Source organism: Choloepus didactylus, chromosome 12 (genome assembly GCF_015220235.1).
Source record: "Choloepus didactylus isolate mChoDid1 chromosome 12, mChoDid1.pri, whole genome shotgun sequence".
In the NCBI taxonomy this organism is placed as follows: Eukaryota; Metazoa; Chordata; class Mammalia; order Pilosa; family Megalonychidae; genus Choloepus; species Choloepus didactylus.
The window spans coordinates 35,975,129-35,993,776 of record NC_051318.1 but is presented as its reverse complement, the minus strand read 5'-3'; the positions used below and the strand labels follow the sequence as shown (position 1 = coordinate 35,993,776).

The 18,648-nt window shown below is 33.5% G+C and overlaps 1 protein-coding gene across 4 annotated transcripts in view; it reads left to right on the top strand.

Moving 5' to 3' along the window:
* The window catches only part of PCCA (propionyl-CoA carboxylase subunit alpha), a 599,270-nt gene that overhangs the window by 192,035 nt on the left and 388,587 nt on the right, over window positions 1-18,648 (top strand). For all 4 annotated transcript variants that reach the window (XR_005211057.1, XM_037799856.1, XM_037799855.1 and 1 more), the window contains 2 exons: window positions 2,333-2,369; window positions 16,428-16,506. Coding sequence is in view for 3 of the 4 variants with exons in the window: in XM_037799856.1 (XP_037655784.1) it covers window positions 2,333-2,369; window positions 16,428-16,506 (116 nt within the window). In the remaining variant the exon portion in view is untranslated. The remainder of the gene's footprint in view (window positions 1-2,332; window positions 2,370-16,427; window positions 16,507-18,648) is intronic.

Genomic DNA, 18,648 nt, shown 5'->3' with positions numbered 1-18,648 from the left:
ACCTGTAGCATAATGTGGAAATTAGAAAGTATGAAGGTCATGAATTTGGAGCTATGTGAAGTGTTTTCTCTCTCCAAAAGTCATTTTACATAGCCTGGTAATAAAACTAAATGTGTTGAAAGAATATATTAGACTTGAATGTATTTAGTAGCTTATTACTGAAACTGATAAGAATTTTTAAATGTCTAGCACATAATAGAGCCTCAATAAAAATTTTGGGATGCATGAATGACAAGTTAAAAAGTAATTTTTTAGGCAGTTTGATTTTTACTTGGAAGTTAGTTAGTAGAATTTGGTTTTTAAAGAAACAAAACTTTTATGCACACTTAATAAACAAGATTGTTTTGTGGCAGTTTATAGTTTGCTTTGAGTACATACATACATATCTATAATATGTATGTATGATGAATTCTAGAATTTGTCTTTTAAAACTTGCCTGTTCTCTCAAGGTAACTAACTTTTTAGACAGCAGTTTATTTTCTTTCAGAGTATCTTTTGCAAATATTCGGTTACACATTTCAAAGAAAAGAAATGTTAAAATTTTCCTTCTAGGCTTATTATAATCAGGTCTTCATCAGTCCTCACTCTTCCAGTATTTTGTTCTAGAGGCTCTAATTGTCCACATTTGGCAGGTTTAACACTTCCTGACAGAGAGGCTATTAAGGGGAAGTATTCTCAAATAACTGTCACTGGCTTGAACAAAGAACCTTCAAACTCAATGTGTGGAAATTGCTAACATTTTTTAATGACCTTTTTCATGGATTTTTATCCCTTTAAAATAAAATTTGGAGAATGTAGGGTCACTTGAAACAGTAAGGTATAATAAAGCTGTAAACCTTGGTTTTGCTGGGTGTGGGTACGGGGGCAGGGGATATAGGGTAGGTGGTATAGATTTATCTTTGACTTGAGAACAATCGTTATTTGGAAAATCTCATTAGCAGATGTGACTGCTTGGAGTAAAAAAGGGACTTAAAACTGAATTTGCTTTCAGAACCACTTTGAACTTAACAGGCACCTATTTGTGGAACAGACTGGCTAATGAAAGGAAATTAAATTTTTCTGACAACTTCCCCTGCCAACCTCCTTATTCAGGGAATGTTATTAGGTACTGAAGACTTTTAGGAATATTTTGTTTTGTTTTTAAAAATTAGACATAAATGAATCAAATATACCCCCCTCCCCCCACTTCATTGGTGGGGTAGTGGGTTCTGACATGGTTGCTCTACATTTTAAATGTATTAGCTTAAAAGGTTTAAAACTACTGGACTTAACTGATATTTTTAAGTCGTTTTCTAAAAAATTCAGGCATGTGTACCAGCTGGTGGTTTCAAAACATTGTCTTTCCTTGGGACAGTTTACTTTGTGTCACTGAATCATTAAAAAAAAAAAAAAAAATTTGAAAGGGGCTTGGATTTAACTTCTTTTCAACTTCTCTTTATTGTTATATGAGAAAATGTGTAAGGAGTATCCATGTTGGGTGTGTGAGGTGAGAGTTAATGATCAATGAACTGGCTTAGATTCAGGGGAAGTTTTTGTCCCTTTAGCTTCTTAGAGATATAAGCTGTATTGGTTGATATTTAGCAATAAGTAATCCTTACATTGATAAACTCTTACCTTGTACTGTTTTGGAGGTCATTTTCTTTCCATTAGCCCTTTGGAATTTTTTTCTACTTTACTTGGTTCATTCATTTTAGGGTTTTAGTTTATATAATAAGATATAACTGGTAATATTTTTATAATGGGAATAACTGGTAAAGATAAAATGTGTATCTGAAAGTAAGATGAAATAAAAAATAGGAAAGGATAATGGAGATTACCAAAGGGATTCCCCCCCCCCCAACAATTGGTAATTCCAGTAGATTCTGGAAATATACTTTTTTATTTCTGGAAAATATATTGCTCTCCTCCTAAGCAATAGAGAATCAACTCCCCCTGGTGACGGAATCTAGGAAAACAAGATATATGAAGAGATAAACAAGCTGGCTGGGGACAAGCTTTAATGATCTGATTTATGATTCAGTATTGATTGTAAACTTCTAAATTCTGTCATTAAATTCCTGCAACTGCACCGAATCATTTGGCAATTCTGGTAGTGCTTCCTGCCAGCTCGTTTCAAAATGCTTTGAGTTTCTTAATATAATAGTGATGAAGTAGAATTTACATTCCACTTATGGTATTAATTTTACATTTCTCTGAAAGAAAAGGGTTGGAAGGTAGTAAAATTGAACGTGAAATGAATCAGAGGAGACAGTAGTGCAATATATGACTGCCCTAAAGACATTGTGCAATGGCTGATGGGATTAATGTTGAGTCTCATTTCCTGCTTTTACAGGATACAGATGAAGCTGTCAGAATTGCAAGGGAAATTGGTAAGTTCTTAAATTAACTTTTGTGGAGTTTCTATGTCTTTCAGCAGATATGGTTGACTAAACATGTAATAAGTAATTCCCATAGAGCAAATAATATTTTATTAGTTCTGGGTTTCTGATCACTTACCACTGGAAGAATTTATCGGTTGAATTACCATATTCTGTTATTCAAGTGGACTTTAAAGAGTAATTTGGCCTTAAGTACAGCTCTTTAGTAAGAGGAAATCACCTGTTAATTAAAAGAAGGAATTGTCCTGAGATTGAATGTATGTAACATTTATATGTACATAGTTGAATGTAGCTTAAGGTTAAAATGAAGATACAGTGTGTTTGACAAGTCTCTTCAGGATTTTACCTTTTCCCAAGTTATTAAATAGCAATTTAATAATCTTGCTAGAAAAGAGAAATATGGAAAATTAGAACTGAGTATTCAGGGGTGAAAGGTAAATGGAAGGACATTTATGTATTAATAATCAAATCAGTGTCTATATACATTTGACAAATATTTGTAAATATTTGAGAAAGATTTATGAGAAGTGATTGGTGGTCATGAACTCACAGCATTTTCTTATCATTCATAGATTCCTAGATCCAAATTTTATAGCACAGTAACATTTCTAATATCCTGTTTTCTCATGAAGGTTGATGATTTAGAATTATTTTATACACTTGGGTAGCATTTGATTTGGCCAAGTTTATATAGGTTTGATATGTAGAAAGATTTCATTTGTCTGAAAATGACTATTTGGACTAAGAAGCATATTCTTTGCAAATGACAGGCTAGTTTTGCAGTTCTTTAATGATTTGAAAAGCTAATCCCTATTTATAGTTGGGTCTGGCTAAATTATTTGGGTTTTGCTCATTGTTAGGTGTGTGTTTATTTTGCAGAAGTTACTCATTGATTTAAGACCAGGCCATAGAAAATCTTATTTTGTCTGGCCACAAGATCTCTTCATTAATTTTTTTTCCAGACTTATCTACATTTTCAAAAAGTATTTAGGCACTTAATTTCACAGGAAGATATGCTAATTTGCTGAATAAATTGTACTATATAAAACTGATTCTGTGATTTCTCCTTGAGAATTTCAAAAGCTTATATCTCTGGTTTGAAATCACTTTTGTAGTCTAAGAGGCATGTAATGTAGCTTCTGGCTTTGTAGGAGACGTTCATAAGATAGTTTAGTTTTATTTGTCTTATACTGTTAAATTCACAAGTCCTCTTTCTAATTCTAGTCTAACTTAGATATTTTCTACATATAAATTTGTATAACAAGGAGAAGTTACTTGGAGGAATTTGGAGTAATACAAAGGAATTAGAAACTCTTCCTTTATGCAAATAGTAGACTCTAGAATACTTTGCTTGCTTTCATGCTTCTTCTACCTTTTCATAATCTGATGTGTGAAAAATTATAACCATTTAGTCATGGTGGAATTCTGACCAGCTCTTATCACTTTGATTTCCTCCCTTAATGTTTTATGTTGTCTTTACCCTCATTACCCTGTTGAGGTTACCTAATTCAATCTAACTCTTTCCTTTATAATTGGATACGTTCTTTATAACTCCTTGTTCTTGTCTGTCTGTCTTCTAATTCTTCCCCAACTACTCCCTCTCATTGGTGAAATAAATGACCGCAATCATGGCTTTTAAGAGTAAGAGTGTTAGTGTTTTGCTTATTCTGAAAGAAAGGAAAGCCATAAAATTTGAAATGAAATTAAACATAATAAAGAACCAGGGCCATCAGCTTTTATAAAAAAGCTTTTGAAATGTCCCTGAAGACCCTCCTGAATCACCAGGGAAAACTTCCATAAAACTGTTTCCTTCCAGCACTAGCTTCCAAAATAAATTAAATTATATATTATTAAAGTCTCTTGGATTTCTGGATTGTTTGGTGATTCATCAGTTTTGTTTTCTATTTCTCTTTTTGAGCTACATCACATTTTAACTACATTATAATTTATATGGGCATTTCTGAGCTAATCTGAAAGCTCCTAGTTCCAAACAACTGATTGATGATCAAACTTTCCAACCTATCTGTTTGTTAGTTGTGGACTGTCATGTCAAGCCTAGTAATAGATTTCTGTCTTTTACCTTTTCCTTTCTGTTAAATGGTAAAAATAAAGTTGATTGTGTTTTATGTGGTTCCCCTCCTCTCTCAGATCTTTACTTCTGTAAACAGGAATCTGAAACTAAAATGTAGGGAGCATTGATGAATAAGGTGCTGTTAACATTTTACATAATAGTAGTTGCTGTTTATGGAGTATTTATCCTAGATGCCACACACTTTGTGAATGTTATTTTTAGTGCCAAATGATGGGTTTAGTTATTTTTATTTACCTTTCCTTAAAGGTTTAGAAAAGGTTAAGTAATTTGCTCAAGGTCACAGAGGTACTGAGTGGTGCAACTGGTATTTAAACTTAGGTTTGTTTGGCTCCCAAGACCATGGGGTTTTCAGTATACTTTAGCTAAACTTTTGGGATTAGAGTAGGAGATGTAAAATTTGAGTCACCAATTTGTGTAAAATACCGCACGGTTTTTACATGTTTTATGTAGAATTGAAGAAGTAGACTGCGTCTTATTGTTGACTTGGGTGAGAGACTGTTAACATTTAATATGTTACTTCTGTATACTTGTTTTTGGTCCTCTCTGTCTCTCTCATTATCACTCCTGGAATTTTTCCTTTTATCTCCCCAAGTTTAGTGATACAGAGCTATTGATCCTCCAGTTTACCCTTAATCTCAGTGGTAGACAACAGCAATCAATGAGCTTGATTTGCATTCAGGTTTGGTCTTTTTTACTGGACCAGAGATACTTAATACAAAACTGATTGATGAAAAGAAAATAAATTGTAAATTTAAACCTTGTCCTTGAGTGATTTAGAGATTACTCTGATTCTTGTCTTGTTTGTCTTTTGAGTGTCTTTTTCACAGTCACAACCAAATTTAAATATTTTTATCCCTGATTCTACTGTATTCTAAGTCTGTTTTTCAGGCAGTATGTGCATCTCAGTAAATTTCACCCAGTGGCTAAAATCAAAACCTGGGACTTATCCTGGATGTGTCATTTCCCCATCATTCTATTGTAAATCTGTCAATAACTACCATCAATTCTTCATTCAAAACATATTCCATATTCACTACTCATTGTCTTTACTACCACCACTTCCCTCCAAACCACCATCCTCTCTTACAGGGACTGTTGTAATAGTCTCCCTGTTTTTTCTCTTAAACAATTCAGAACCATTTTTCACATAACAGCCAGTATGATATTTAAAAATTATGAATAATAATACATTCCATCGTACCCCACCCATGAATCAAAATTCTTTTACTTTGGCTACAACCCCCACATGATTTGACTCCTGCCTAGCTCTTCAATTTCATCTTACCCTGTTCCCTTTCTTGCATGTTATGCGTCACAATGACTTTCTGGAACACATCAAACTTGATGATACTTCAGGGCCTTTGAATCAGATTTTTTTTTTATTGTTATTGGAATATTCTTGCTTATATCTTCACATGAATGATTCCTTGTAATATTTCATATCTTGGTTTAAATGTCATGAAGAGAAGATGCTGTAATATTGCCATTGAGTCTAAATTTCTACATATTGCTCATAGACTTTCTGATATTTTTGTTGCCCATTCAGTTTTTTCCTCAATATTTTATTATGAAAAATTTCAGTCATAGAGCATTTGAAATAATTTTACAGTCAGTATTGTATTCCAATATGAAAACTCCATTATTAACATATTTTACTTTGTGCTTTATCGTGTATCTGTTCTTCTGTTAATTCATCTTATTTTTAGTACATTATGAAGTTAATTGCAGGTTGCAGTACACATCCTATTAAATAGTTCAGCATCTATATAATTAAACTGTAGTTGAATATTTTGTATACACTCTTGCTATTTTGATGCAAAATTTACATACAATACTTGAACAAATCTTAAGTTTTCATTTGCTGATTTTTGACATATGCACACACCTATGTAGCCTAAAACCCCATCAAGATATTAAACATTGGTATCACTCCAGAAAGTTCCCTCATGCCTTTTCCAAGTCAATTCATATTCTTAGTTCTAGAAGCAACTGGTTCTAAAAATTGAGATAAAATTCATACACTATAAAATTCACTCTTTTAAAGTATACAATTTAGTGGGTTTAAAAATATTTGCAAGCTTGTACAACCATCACCACTATCCAGAGCACTTTCCTTACCCCCAAAAGAAACTCTCTACCCGTTAGTAGTCACTCCTTATTCCCCTCATCACCCTGCTCTGGTAACCACTAATCTGCTTTATATCTTCATGGATTTTCCTAATCTGTGTATTTGATAAAAATGGAATCATACAATATATGGCCTTTTAGGTCTGACACTTTCACTAAGCATAATGCTTTCAAGGGTCATCCACGTTGTAGCACGTATCAGTACTTCATTCCTTTTTATGACTGAACAGTATAACATTGTATGGTCATACTAAATTTTGATTATTAGTTGATGGACATTTGCATTGTTTCTACTTTTTGGCTTTTATGAATAATGCTGCTATGAACATTTGTGTAAAAGTTTTTGTGTGAACATGTTTTTATTTCTCTTGGGTGTATACTAAGGAATGGAATTGTTGGGTCATATGATAACTCTATGTTAAACTTTTTTGAGAACTGCCAAACTCTTTACTAAAGCAGCTGCAGTATTTTAGATTCTCACTAACAATATATGAGGGTTCCAGTTCCTTTACATCCTCACTGGCACTTGTTAATTATCTGTTTTTTATTGCAGCCATCCTAGTGGTTGTGAAATGTTAGCTTATCTAAAGATTAGTTTTGCCTGCTCTAGAATTTCATACAAATGGGGTCATATATTGTTATTGCTGAAGATTTCTTCCATTCAGCATAATGTTTTTGAAATTTATTGATAATGTTCCATGAATCAGTGATTTGTTCTTTTTTTATTGCTAAGTATTATTCCATTATATAAATATACCAAGTTTTGTTTGTTTACTTTCCTATTGATGAGCCACCTGGGTTCTTTTCTGTTCTGGTTATTATAAATTTTATGAAGAAAGCTATAATATTTACAATATTGTACTTGTACATCCTTATACAAATCTTTTTTGTGAATACCTTTTCATATCTCTTGGCTAAATATCAAGTAGAATTATTGGGTCCTAACATAGGTAGATATATGTTTAGTTTTATAAGAAACTTTCTTCAAGTGGTAGTACCACTTTATATCTCCACAAAAGAATCCCAGTAGTATTCATCTCCTGTAGCACTTGTTATTGTCGATTTTAAAATTTTAAAATTTTGTCATTCTTGGAGGTGAATAGTGGTATCTCATTGTAGTTTTAATTTGCCTTTCCCTAATGACTAATGATGTTGAGTATCTTTTGATAAGAATTGTTTTGTCATTCCTACATCCTCTTTGGTGAAGTGTCTGTTCAAGTCTTTTGTGGGCTGTTTGTTTTCTAGTTGAAAATATTTTTGATATTAACTTTTTTTCATTATTATAGAAGTAGGTTTACGGAAAAATTGTGCAGAAAGTATATAGCTATCATAAAACCTCCTTCACATGTACAGTTTTTCTTATTAATACATTGTATTACTGTGGTACTTTTGTTAAAATTGATTAGACAATATTATAATAATTATACTAGTTACTGTAGTCCATAATTTACATTAGGATTCTCTATTTGTGATGTGCAGTTCTCTCATTTAAAAAATTTTTTTTTCTAATAACACATATACAATCTAAAATTTCTCCTCTTAACCACGTTCAAATATATAATTCAGTGGTGTGAATAACATTCACAATGTTGTGCTACTATCCCCATCATCCATTACTAAAACTTCCATTGCTCCAAACAGAAACTCTGACCCAAATAGGCATTAGCTTCCCATTCCGTACCCCTACCCTGGCCCCTGGTAACCTGTACTCTTGTTTCTGACTCAATGAGTTCACATATTCTAATTATTTCATATCAGCGAGATCATACAATATTTGCCCTTTTTGTCTGGCTTATTTTATTCAACATATGATGTCTTCAGCAAGGTTCATCCATGTTGTTACATGTATGAGAACTTCATTCCTTTTTATGGCTGAATAATATTCCATTGTATGTATAAATCACATTTTGTTTATCCATTCATCTGTTGAAGGACGCTTGAGTTGCTTCCATCTTGTGGTTGCTATGAACGTCAGTGTGAAAATATCTGAAGTCCCTGCTTTCATTTCTTTTGGGTATATGCCTAGAAGTGTGATTGCTGGGTCACATGGTAGTTCTATACTTAACTTTTTGAGGAAACACTGAACTGTCTTCCACTGTAGCTGTACCATTTTGCATTGCTACTAGCAATGAATGAGTGTTCCTGTTTCTCCACATCCTCTCCAACACTTATTTTCCATTTTTTAACAGTAGCCATTCTAGTGGGTGTGAAATAGAATCTCATTGTGGTTTTGATTTGCATTTCCATGATAGCTAATGATGTTGAGCTTCTTGTTTGTGTTTGTTGAACATGTGTATATCTTCTTTGGAGAAATGTCTGTTCAAGTCTTGTGTTCCATTATTTTAGTTGGATTGTTTGTCTTTTTGCATGATAAATCCTTATCAGAAATGTGGTTTCCAAATATTTTCTCCCATTGTATAGGTTGTTTTACTTTTATGATAAAGTCCTTTGAGGTACAAAAGTTTTTCGTTTTGATGAAGTCTTATAATTGAGTTTTGAGAGTTCTTTATATATTCTGAATATAAGACCTTTGTCAGATATGTGATTTGCAAATATTTTCTACCACTCTCTGCCTTGACTTTTTATTGTTTTTAGATGTCTTCACAGAACAGAGGATTTAAATTTTCATGAAGGAAGTTCATTTATCCTTTTTTGTCTTTGACGGCTTGTGCTTTTGGTGTCATATTTCAGAAATCTTTGCCTTATGCGAAGGTCATAAATATTTTCTCCTGTGTTTTCTTCTATGAATTTAATAGTTCTTAGGGTTGACACTTAGGCCTGTGATCCATTTTGAGATACATTCTTACACCTTAGAAAAAATTTATTATACATTTTATTTACTTATTTTTACAAAGGGTATCCAATTGTTTTAGCATTATTTGTTGAAAATATCCATTATCCATCAGTTGCCTTTGCATCTTTCTTGAAAATCATTTGATTCTGTATGTGTGGGTTAATTTTTTGGCTCTTGATTCTATTCTATTGATCTGTATGTCTGATGTTTTACCAACATCACTGTACCTAATAGTAAGTCTTGGAATCAGGTACTGTAAGTTTTCCAATTTTGTTCTTTTTTAAAATTGTTCTGGCTATTCTAGTTCCTTTGCTGTTCTTTATAAATATTAGCTACTGAAAGACCTGGTGGCATTTTGATTAAGATTGAATCTGCAGTTGGTTTGGAGAGAATGGGCATCTTAACAAGAGATTCTTCAGTCAATAAACATGGTATCTCTCTCCTTTTATTTAGGACATCTTTGATTTCTTTCAATAGTCTTCAGTTGTTATTAGCATAGAGATCCTACACATATATTGTTGAAATTATACATAAGTATTTCATGTTTTTTTTTAATCTGCAGATTTTATTGAGATATATTCAAAAGTATACAATCAGTGTCTCACGGTATCATCACTTAGTTGTGAAATCATCGTTACACCCATTTTAGACTACTTTCATTGCTCAAATTAAAAAAAAAACAGATAGACACAACAAAAGAAAATCCAGAACATTCCATATCCCTTATCCCCCTCTATTATTGATCCCTTATTTCATGTTTTTTAATGCTATTTTAAATGGTTTCCAATTGCTTATTGTAAAGCATATAGAAATACAGTTGATTTGTATGTACTCAGCAGAAGTCAAGTGAATTTCATTGTATAGATTAGCAGCAAAATAGATTCACAGACAAGAAGTTTCCAAACAAAAACCAAAGATCTATTCATCTGTTTTCCCATTACTTCCCTCCCTCTCCCTTTCCCTTTCCCTCTTGTTTCTGTCTTCCCACCCCCCTTCTCCCCTCCTCTCCCTCTCTGTCTCTTTTCTTAGCTTCTCTATCATCGTCTGAAAAGAACACATTCTAGAATGTCATTAAAAACAGATCTGATGTAGCACAGTCATTACTATGTATCATAAAACAGGTACAAGATATTTGACATTCACAGAGGTATGATACAGTGTTTTCCTATATGTAAAATACTAGTGTTTTCATATTACTTCTTGCACATTTTGTAGAGCCTTTTACAATGGACTAATAGAAAAGGTATGCAAGAATAAACAATGAAACAAGGGGAAAGACTATGAAGGATTGAGAGGGACAAAAAGAGAGGCATAGGGAGTGAATAGAGGACTTATGGATTATTCATAAAACAAAAATGTCTGTGTTGGAATTAAAGAAAGTTAACCACTCAACTGACGGCTGGGAAAGGCAAAAAAAAAAAAAAAAAAAAAAAAAAAAAAAAGACATAGAACACACGTTCCCAGCCCAGCTCTCAGGGAATACATTTACTTCAAGCTTATTATAATACTTCAATAATAGGAAAACAGCAAAACATCTTATTCTTTAATGTCACATCTGTTCCGTGTTCTTTTTTTTCCTGTTTTTATGCCTTTGGAAAACTGAGGTGTTTGTGTGTGCGCCACTCATGTATGTATTCAGTATTACATTTTATCTCCACTATTGGTTTATAAACTATTTCTCTTTGTTTTATAACCTTTAAAATTTAACCAACATCATCTAAATCAAGTAATCAAATGCCAACTTCAGTAATGAGACAAATGGGCATTTTTTTTGCTTTCTGGTGTGACACAAGAATGAAGATACATCAGCTGTTTTTTTTTTTTTTTTTCCTTAAATGTTTAACCTGAATCTAATATGAGTAAACATTCAGATAAATTCAAATAGTGAGATATTTTATCTACACCTGGCCTGGATTCTTCAAAAATTCATGAAGGACCAAAACAAAAACAACCCCCGAAACAAGAAAGCAAGCAAACTAGTTTACATTAAAGGGGACTAAAAAAATATGACAAATGTAATATGTAACTCTTGATTTTCCTGTACTTATAATGCCCAGCTTTCATCCTGGGAATTTCCTTGCTGTTTGTTTTGGATTTTGTTTCTTAGGTCTTATTTTCTCTTCTGATACCCCATTATCAGGGCCTGTTCTCACCATCTAGGGGACTGTACTATACCCATTGACATCCTACTTGTAGTTCCTGGTCTGGCTCAGATGCCACCTAGTCCATGAAACCTACAGGCTCCTCCCCTTTGCATTCCCATGGTTCTGTACTTTTTATCTCTGTTCCACCCTTTCTTGGTTTTCCTTTATGGTTTAGTGATTTGTATCTCTGCCCTTGCCACATTGAAGCCCACGAGAAGCATGCATTATTCTCCCTTGAATGTGTAGGGACCACATGTTATTTACCTATTATACTTAATCCTTATTACTCATTTGAGTGTGTGTATATAGTGTCTGTGATTCCCGGCCTAAGGCCAATGAACCCCTGCAAAAGTAACAATACCTATTCACCAATTTTTGAGGCTAATAAAATTGAACATATCTTCTCAATTAGAATGCATAGGTTAAAGTTTTGAAAAGTTTTTGCTCACATTGCGTATCATTTCAAGGTTGTTAACCTGGTTATCACATGCTAATTAGAAGCTCTGATTGGCTGCTTTAGATTTCTTGATTAAAAGTTGAACTGATTAAATAAGTTTTAGACAAATTTTTCAGTAATAAAGGATTTTTTCAGTAACTGCATGTACCAGTTATTTTTGTTTTTGTTTTTTTTCACGTACCAGTTATTGCTATGTCTTTCCTAAATTCAGAGTTTTCTTTCAAATAAAGAGTAATTTTTCAATCTTAAAAAAAAAAAGACAAATCCAAAAAACAAGAAAGCAAGCAAACTGTTTTACATTAAAGGAGACTTAAAAAATAGACAAACGTGATTCTTAACACTTGAGTTTCCTGTAGTTCTAATGCCCAGCTTTCATCTTGGGAATTTCTTACCTGTTTGTCTTGGATTTTGTTTTCTTAGGTCTTATTTTCTCTTCTGATACTCCATTATCAGGGTCTGTTCCTATCATCAGAGGAATGTCTTGCTCCCTGAAATATTTTTATTTACATTTTACTTTGAACCTTTCTTTTAGGATATAAAGGGCCTTGCAGTAAAGTATGGATGTTTCCGAAGAGTTTGTAAAAGAAGCTCTAAAATCATACCTTCTTTTAGATCCGTCAGAAATGTCTGATTAGCTTTACTAAATTAGGAATAGGACATTTCCCAAGAAATATTTTCTTTTTCCTTTTTTTTTAACTTTTCCATTTCTGTCAGCTATTATATTCTATGAAAGTTTAATTTAAGAAACTATAAGTGAAAAAAACTATGTTAAATCCTTTATTACATAACTACTATGATTATTATGGTACATCATTAAGATATTGATTTATCAGCCTTTAAGTTACCAGGTTATGCTGTCATGTGTAGTGGGCAGGTTATTATATCAGTCAACATGGTTCTGTTAGTTGGTCAAAATAGATGGTTTCTTCTGACTTGGAATTCATAATTAAATAGGAAAGCTCCTGGAATCTTCCTTGTTCCCTTATCTCCCACATCCTATGAACAAGTCCTGCTGACTCTGCCTCTACAACAAACTTCAAGTCTTTGTCTTTCTCTAAACTCTGTTACTACCATCTAAGACCAAATCACAGTTATCTCTTACCTGGATCACTGCCACGCCTTCCTAATCAATCCTCCTTTGCCCTTTTCCAATTCATTCATTGCATAGCAGCCAAAGAGATCTTAAAAAATACTGGATAGGTCACTTCCCTCTCCTATATAATACTTTCCATTTTGTTCTATCTGCCAGTAATGTTATTACCTTGTTGAAATTTTCAGAGGTCTAGCTCTATTTTGTCATTCAGGCCTGAGTTGAAATATCTACTTTTTCAGAGAAGCCTTTTCAAGAAAAGGTTACCCAAAGCAGCCTTCAGTCATTCTCTTATCATATCCCTCTGTTTTATTTTTATTATCATTACCTTACACTTAATATGTGTGTGTACATACATGATATATATATATTTAGGTACATGTATATTTATATACATAGTTCACCACGAGAGAGTAAGTTCCAGGAGTCTAGGGAACTTATCTGAATTACTCATTTTTGTATCCCACAGAGCTAGAGCAGTGTTCAGTACATGGTATATATTCAGTAAATATTTTTGAATTGATGATTGAAAAGTTGGCGGTAGAGTTAGAAAGAAGAGCTGTTGCTCTATGGTAGAAAGTAATACACACTGATTATGGAAATGAAGTGGAGAAAGGATGAAAGGAAAGGATAGGAGGAAAGGAAACCAGAGAAGATGTATGAAGTTGAACCTGCTTTGTGAAGGTTGAGTAAAACAAATTAGGAATAGAAACCTTTTAGTACTTTGGTACTCTAACTTTCCATATTTTCTTAAGTATTTAACTTAATGTTTTTCTTTCACAGTATTTAGTACAGTTCTTTTTGGAAGCATTAGTTTCTCTTTAATTGTGCAGAAGGGAAATAAGGAATGGAAGCTTTTTCCAATTTGGAGTTGGAGTGTTAGGAGAGTTGCATATATTTCAGGGTCTGGGAGGGTGTAGGTATCTAGTGATAGGAATATATAAAGGTGAGGAAAATTTGGGGAAGAAAATTGAGACTTGATTTTTTTAAACAAGCATCTCTCCGTATCAGGAAATTTGCTTTCTTTTTAAAACTTGAAAATTCTGCATTTTGTTATGATAAGGAAGATTATTCTCTTTGAAACATATGTCAGCAGAAGAGTATAAAATCAAACAAATTCATTATAGACAAAAGTTGAACACAGGAGTAAATACTCAAGAGATAAAGAATTTGTGAGAACAGTAATGAAAATATCTTGTTCATTCTTGGTAAGGTAAGGGTTACAATAACCATTAACTAGTTGATTATTTCTGGTTTTGCTAGAAATGCCAGCTATTGACCGAATCTTTTTTTCCTTCTTCCAGTTCCTGGCACCCCTGATAAGAGTGGCAGAGGCACAAAGTAGAGACAGGGATGAGGGACTAGCTATTTGATATTGTTTAAAATCATCTGTATGGAATATTCTTTTCCCTCATCTTCAAATAACCAGTTCTTTGTTTTTCCATGGCATGGTGACAGCATAAAAATGTTGCTACTGTCTGAAATTTAATGACTTACTTGGCATTAGAAGTTGAATAGAAGACTTTGCATTTAGATTGTTCAGAATAGCTCAAAAATTAGATTAAGAATTAGTAAACATAATGTCACTGACATCTACAAGTTTCCCCCCTTGCCCTAAATGTTTTATATTTGTCTTGTTAGGTTTTTATCAGGGAATCTTGCTTTCCTAGATTACATGTATTCACAGGTCTAATGTATTGCTTCCTAATATTTGAAACCATATCGTTACTGCCTTATTATATATTACCCTGTTCTCTAATGATGTATCACCTTTTCTGAACATATAATAATTTCTGGTTGGCAAATTATTTTATGTGTTTTGCTTCCCCGATTTGTGAGCAAAGACAATTTACCAGTTTTATTTTGAATCTTACAAATTGCAGTATAGTCCAGGCTCCATAGTAAATGACTTCTGCTCATCCTTCATAGCCTCATTTAAGTGACCCTTTTGCGAGATGCTTAATCAGCTTTTTCACTCTGCCTTCCTATGATCTTTTTCTTTTCTGAATCCTTAATGATAGCATTATTTGGGTATTTCACTCTTTTCTTAGACTTCCAAGGTAAGAATTGTATGTTATTTTTCTTCTTCTCACAGTACTTAGTGTTGTTTTTGATATTAAAGAAAATAAAAACCTACCCCACATAAGACATACCAATCATCAAAATGTGAGAAAAGATAATGCTCATTAAATGTTTTAAAAAATTGAATTAGTTGTGAAACAGTTAGGAAGCAAGTGGTATTTTAACAGTGGTGAAGTTAAGAGTCAGGTTTTGTGGTTTAGGGTCAAAAGGTCTGTGACATTTGGCCCTGCCTTCCCTTTTCCTTTAAGGATTCTATAGCTAGTGTTCAGTGGTATTAAAGCATTGCAGGACTGGAAGGATCCTTTAAGGGCTTAGGGATCTTTTCTTTCTTAAGACCATAAACAAACGGTCTCAGAAACATGAGTATCTTCACCTTGTTCTCAAAAACAAAACAAAACAAAATGAAACAAAAAACCATCTAAAGAAGAAGATTTTTACAACTTTTCTTGGTAAATCATCATAAATTACTTCTGTCAGAAATTTTCCTTTATAATAACTAAGTACTCAATGTTTTAACTAAAGACAACTTTAAGATTTTATTTTCTCTTACAAAAATCTAACTAGAAATATCCTTTGTTTTGGGTCTTGCTTTGTATTTTCACAGTACCTTCTAGTCTGGGCATTCACTGTTGAATGTATGGAATAGTACATTAGCTTCTCAGTTGATATCAGTGACTCCTGTGTCTTCTGCTTCAGCCCATAATATTATAGCCATGGTTTGATTTTTTTCCAATACTATCATGTCAGTTATTGATGATAAAAGCTGGAGGGGTTCTCTGTGACTTTTCAGATGAACATACCTCAAAAACCTATAAACCACTACTTCTGAAAAAGGGACTTCAACTTTTTATATATGCAAACAGCAGTTTGGGGGAATCATACATTTGTGTGTGTGCGTGCGTGCACATGAGTATGTGTTTTCCCTTGGTGCTATAATTTGCTTCTTGTATCTTTAGTTAGTTACTGCTATTTCTACTTCAGTTTTTTGAATCCAATATCAAATTTTTTTTTTTAGCTTTTATTTTATTATTGGGGTTATATTTATGGATAAAAATAGTCGTTTCCTTTTAAAGTGATTACATCCTCTTATTAAAAAAAAAAAAAAGATCATTACACTGGTGTCATTTTCCTAACTCTATAGACAGGAACTTTTAAATAAATTAGTTATTGTCTAGTGCGTTATTGAACATGTGGTCACTTGTCATGTTCATATATCCAAATGATCAAAGTCTGAAGTTCTGTCTAATTCTTCCCTGCTGTTAGGCTACCCTGTCATGATCAAGGCCTCAGCAGGTGGCGGTGGGAAAGGCATGCGAATTGCTTGGGATGATGAAGAGACCAGGTGAGATGCTGTCCAAAATTTAGTTTTGATGCAAACTGCAGCTACAGAGTTTTATTAAATTGACAAGTAAACAGATACTGAAAGCGTAATATAGTAATTACTATAACCATATAATTTTTATTCTTTTGGCTGAAAAAAATTGAAATTCTGCAGAAAAATTCCTTATTTATATTTTGATGAGATTATCCTATTATAGAAAGATTTTTACTTTCTTAAACATTAACAAAGGATTTTCTTTTTTTTAAAACAGTGTATATATTTTTAAAATTACATCATCATGTATTTGACGTCAACCAGAAGTTACTGATAGTTGGCTGTATAATTTTGAATATAATTTCATGGTTTTTACCAAATATATTTTTAAAAAGGAGTGATAATTTCACTAGGAGGTTGTGTTACCTCAGTATGTGCTTGCTTTCCTTTGCTAATTTGTAGAAGTAGTAAATTACTTTGAGAGTTTTATTGTATGAAATACGTTATTTTTTCTTGTGAATTTGAAATTACATCCTTTTTATGGAATGTACTGTTTCAAATTTAGAACACTTTCTTATTACTAATTTTAGAAATCAAGGTAACTTATAATACTTAAAATAAAAAACAATCCATTGCATTAATGACATAATAGTGATTAGAAAAGAATTGCTAAAAAAGCTCCCTAATGCAAGCTAGTTTGAAGGGACTGTATTTGGGTTTATTCTCTACAAATTTTTGGGCTTGGCAACAGGAGAGATTTATGTCTTGTTTTTGGATGCAGGAGATGAAAAAAATCACTGAAGTATTATTGTTAATGTTGTCTTTCCTATCTTCCCTCTGCCCTGAAGTAATTTGGCCCTTCAAGTGGTTAATTTGGCTAGCTCTATTCCTCCTTCTCTTTCTACTACCATACTTCCTTCCTATTCTCTTAGTGATGTTTTCTTGAATTAAAAAACGTGAAGGACTATGAGAATGTCTCTGTATAAACTATTTTGGGGCCAGTTTATTTATAGACTACTTATTTAAAAGGTGATGTTCATACTGTTGGTCATGTATGACATAAATAGGCTTTTTAGTTACATAATTGATGAAAGTAGGATTTTGAATAGTGAGTGCTACCTTTATTTTATTCAGGAAAAACAAAGACCAAACCATGGTGGTGCTTTTCAGGAGCCAGGTGTTTCCCCCACCTGATAGTTTAGGATCTAGTTTTTTTTTTTTTTTTTGAGACCAAGGGAAGAAATGTTTATTTGGTGTAGGATCTATATATATTTTCTAAACAATATAACTTCTACAGTCAGTTTGTTCAAACACCACAATTACATGGAACTTTGAATAGGAAGTAAGATCTGGTAGGTCTGTATAGTTTAGAGTGAAATAGCAACACATCCCAAAGTAATTTGGGTGGAGAATAAAAATGTACATTCAGGGCCCTCCTGAGGAACTGGGGGAGGATGCGGAGGAGATGGACTTCCTCACCTGGATGGTTGCTGATGTTCTCACAAACACTAGGGACTGATGGCTTGACATGCTGAGCCCTCTGTCTTGGGGCTTGCTCTATGAAGCTTGTTACTTCACTGGAGGATGGCCAGTGGCATCTGGTAAACCTCTGTTAGCTCAGAAGGCATGTGGCTGGTGTCTACTCCAGAGTTCTGGTTTCAAAATGGCTTTCTCCCAGGATGCTCCTCTCGAGGCTGCAGTTCCTCAAAAATGTCACTCTTAGTTGCACTTGGGGTATTTGTCCTCTCTTAGCTTCTCTGGAGCAAGAGTCTGCTTTCAACGGCTGTCTTCAAACTGTCTCTGGGAGTCAAGAAGCTGGGATCTATTTCTATACTGGTCACCAACTTGCTGTTGAGTGTTGGCGGCTCTTCTACCTCTCTGCATCTCAGATGTCTGTGAAAAGAGGAGGATTCTTGTCTCCTGGCTCCAAGGGCCGTGTCCACACCGATCTTCTCGGGGCCTGGAGTCTGGTCTCTGCCTGAGTGTCTGGGGCTGGGGTCTGGTACCTGCAGACAGCCAGTAGAGTGCGGGGCATTTTCCAGTTTCTGCCTTTGGTGGTAGGTACACAGCAAATTTCATTTTGCAGTTCAGCTCAACACTGTCATGTTCAAACACTTTCTGTAATCCTCCAAAGCACTTGTTGCTGGAAATCTGTTTCAAAGCCATTTC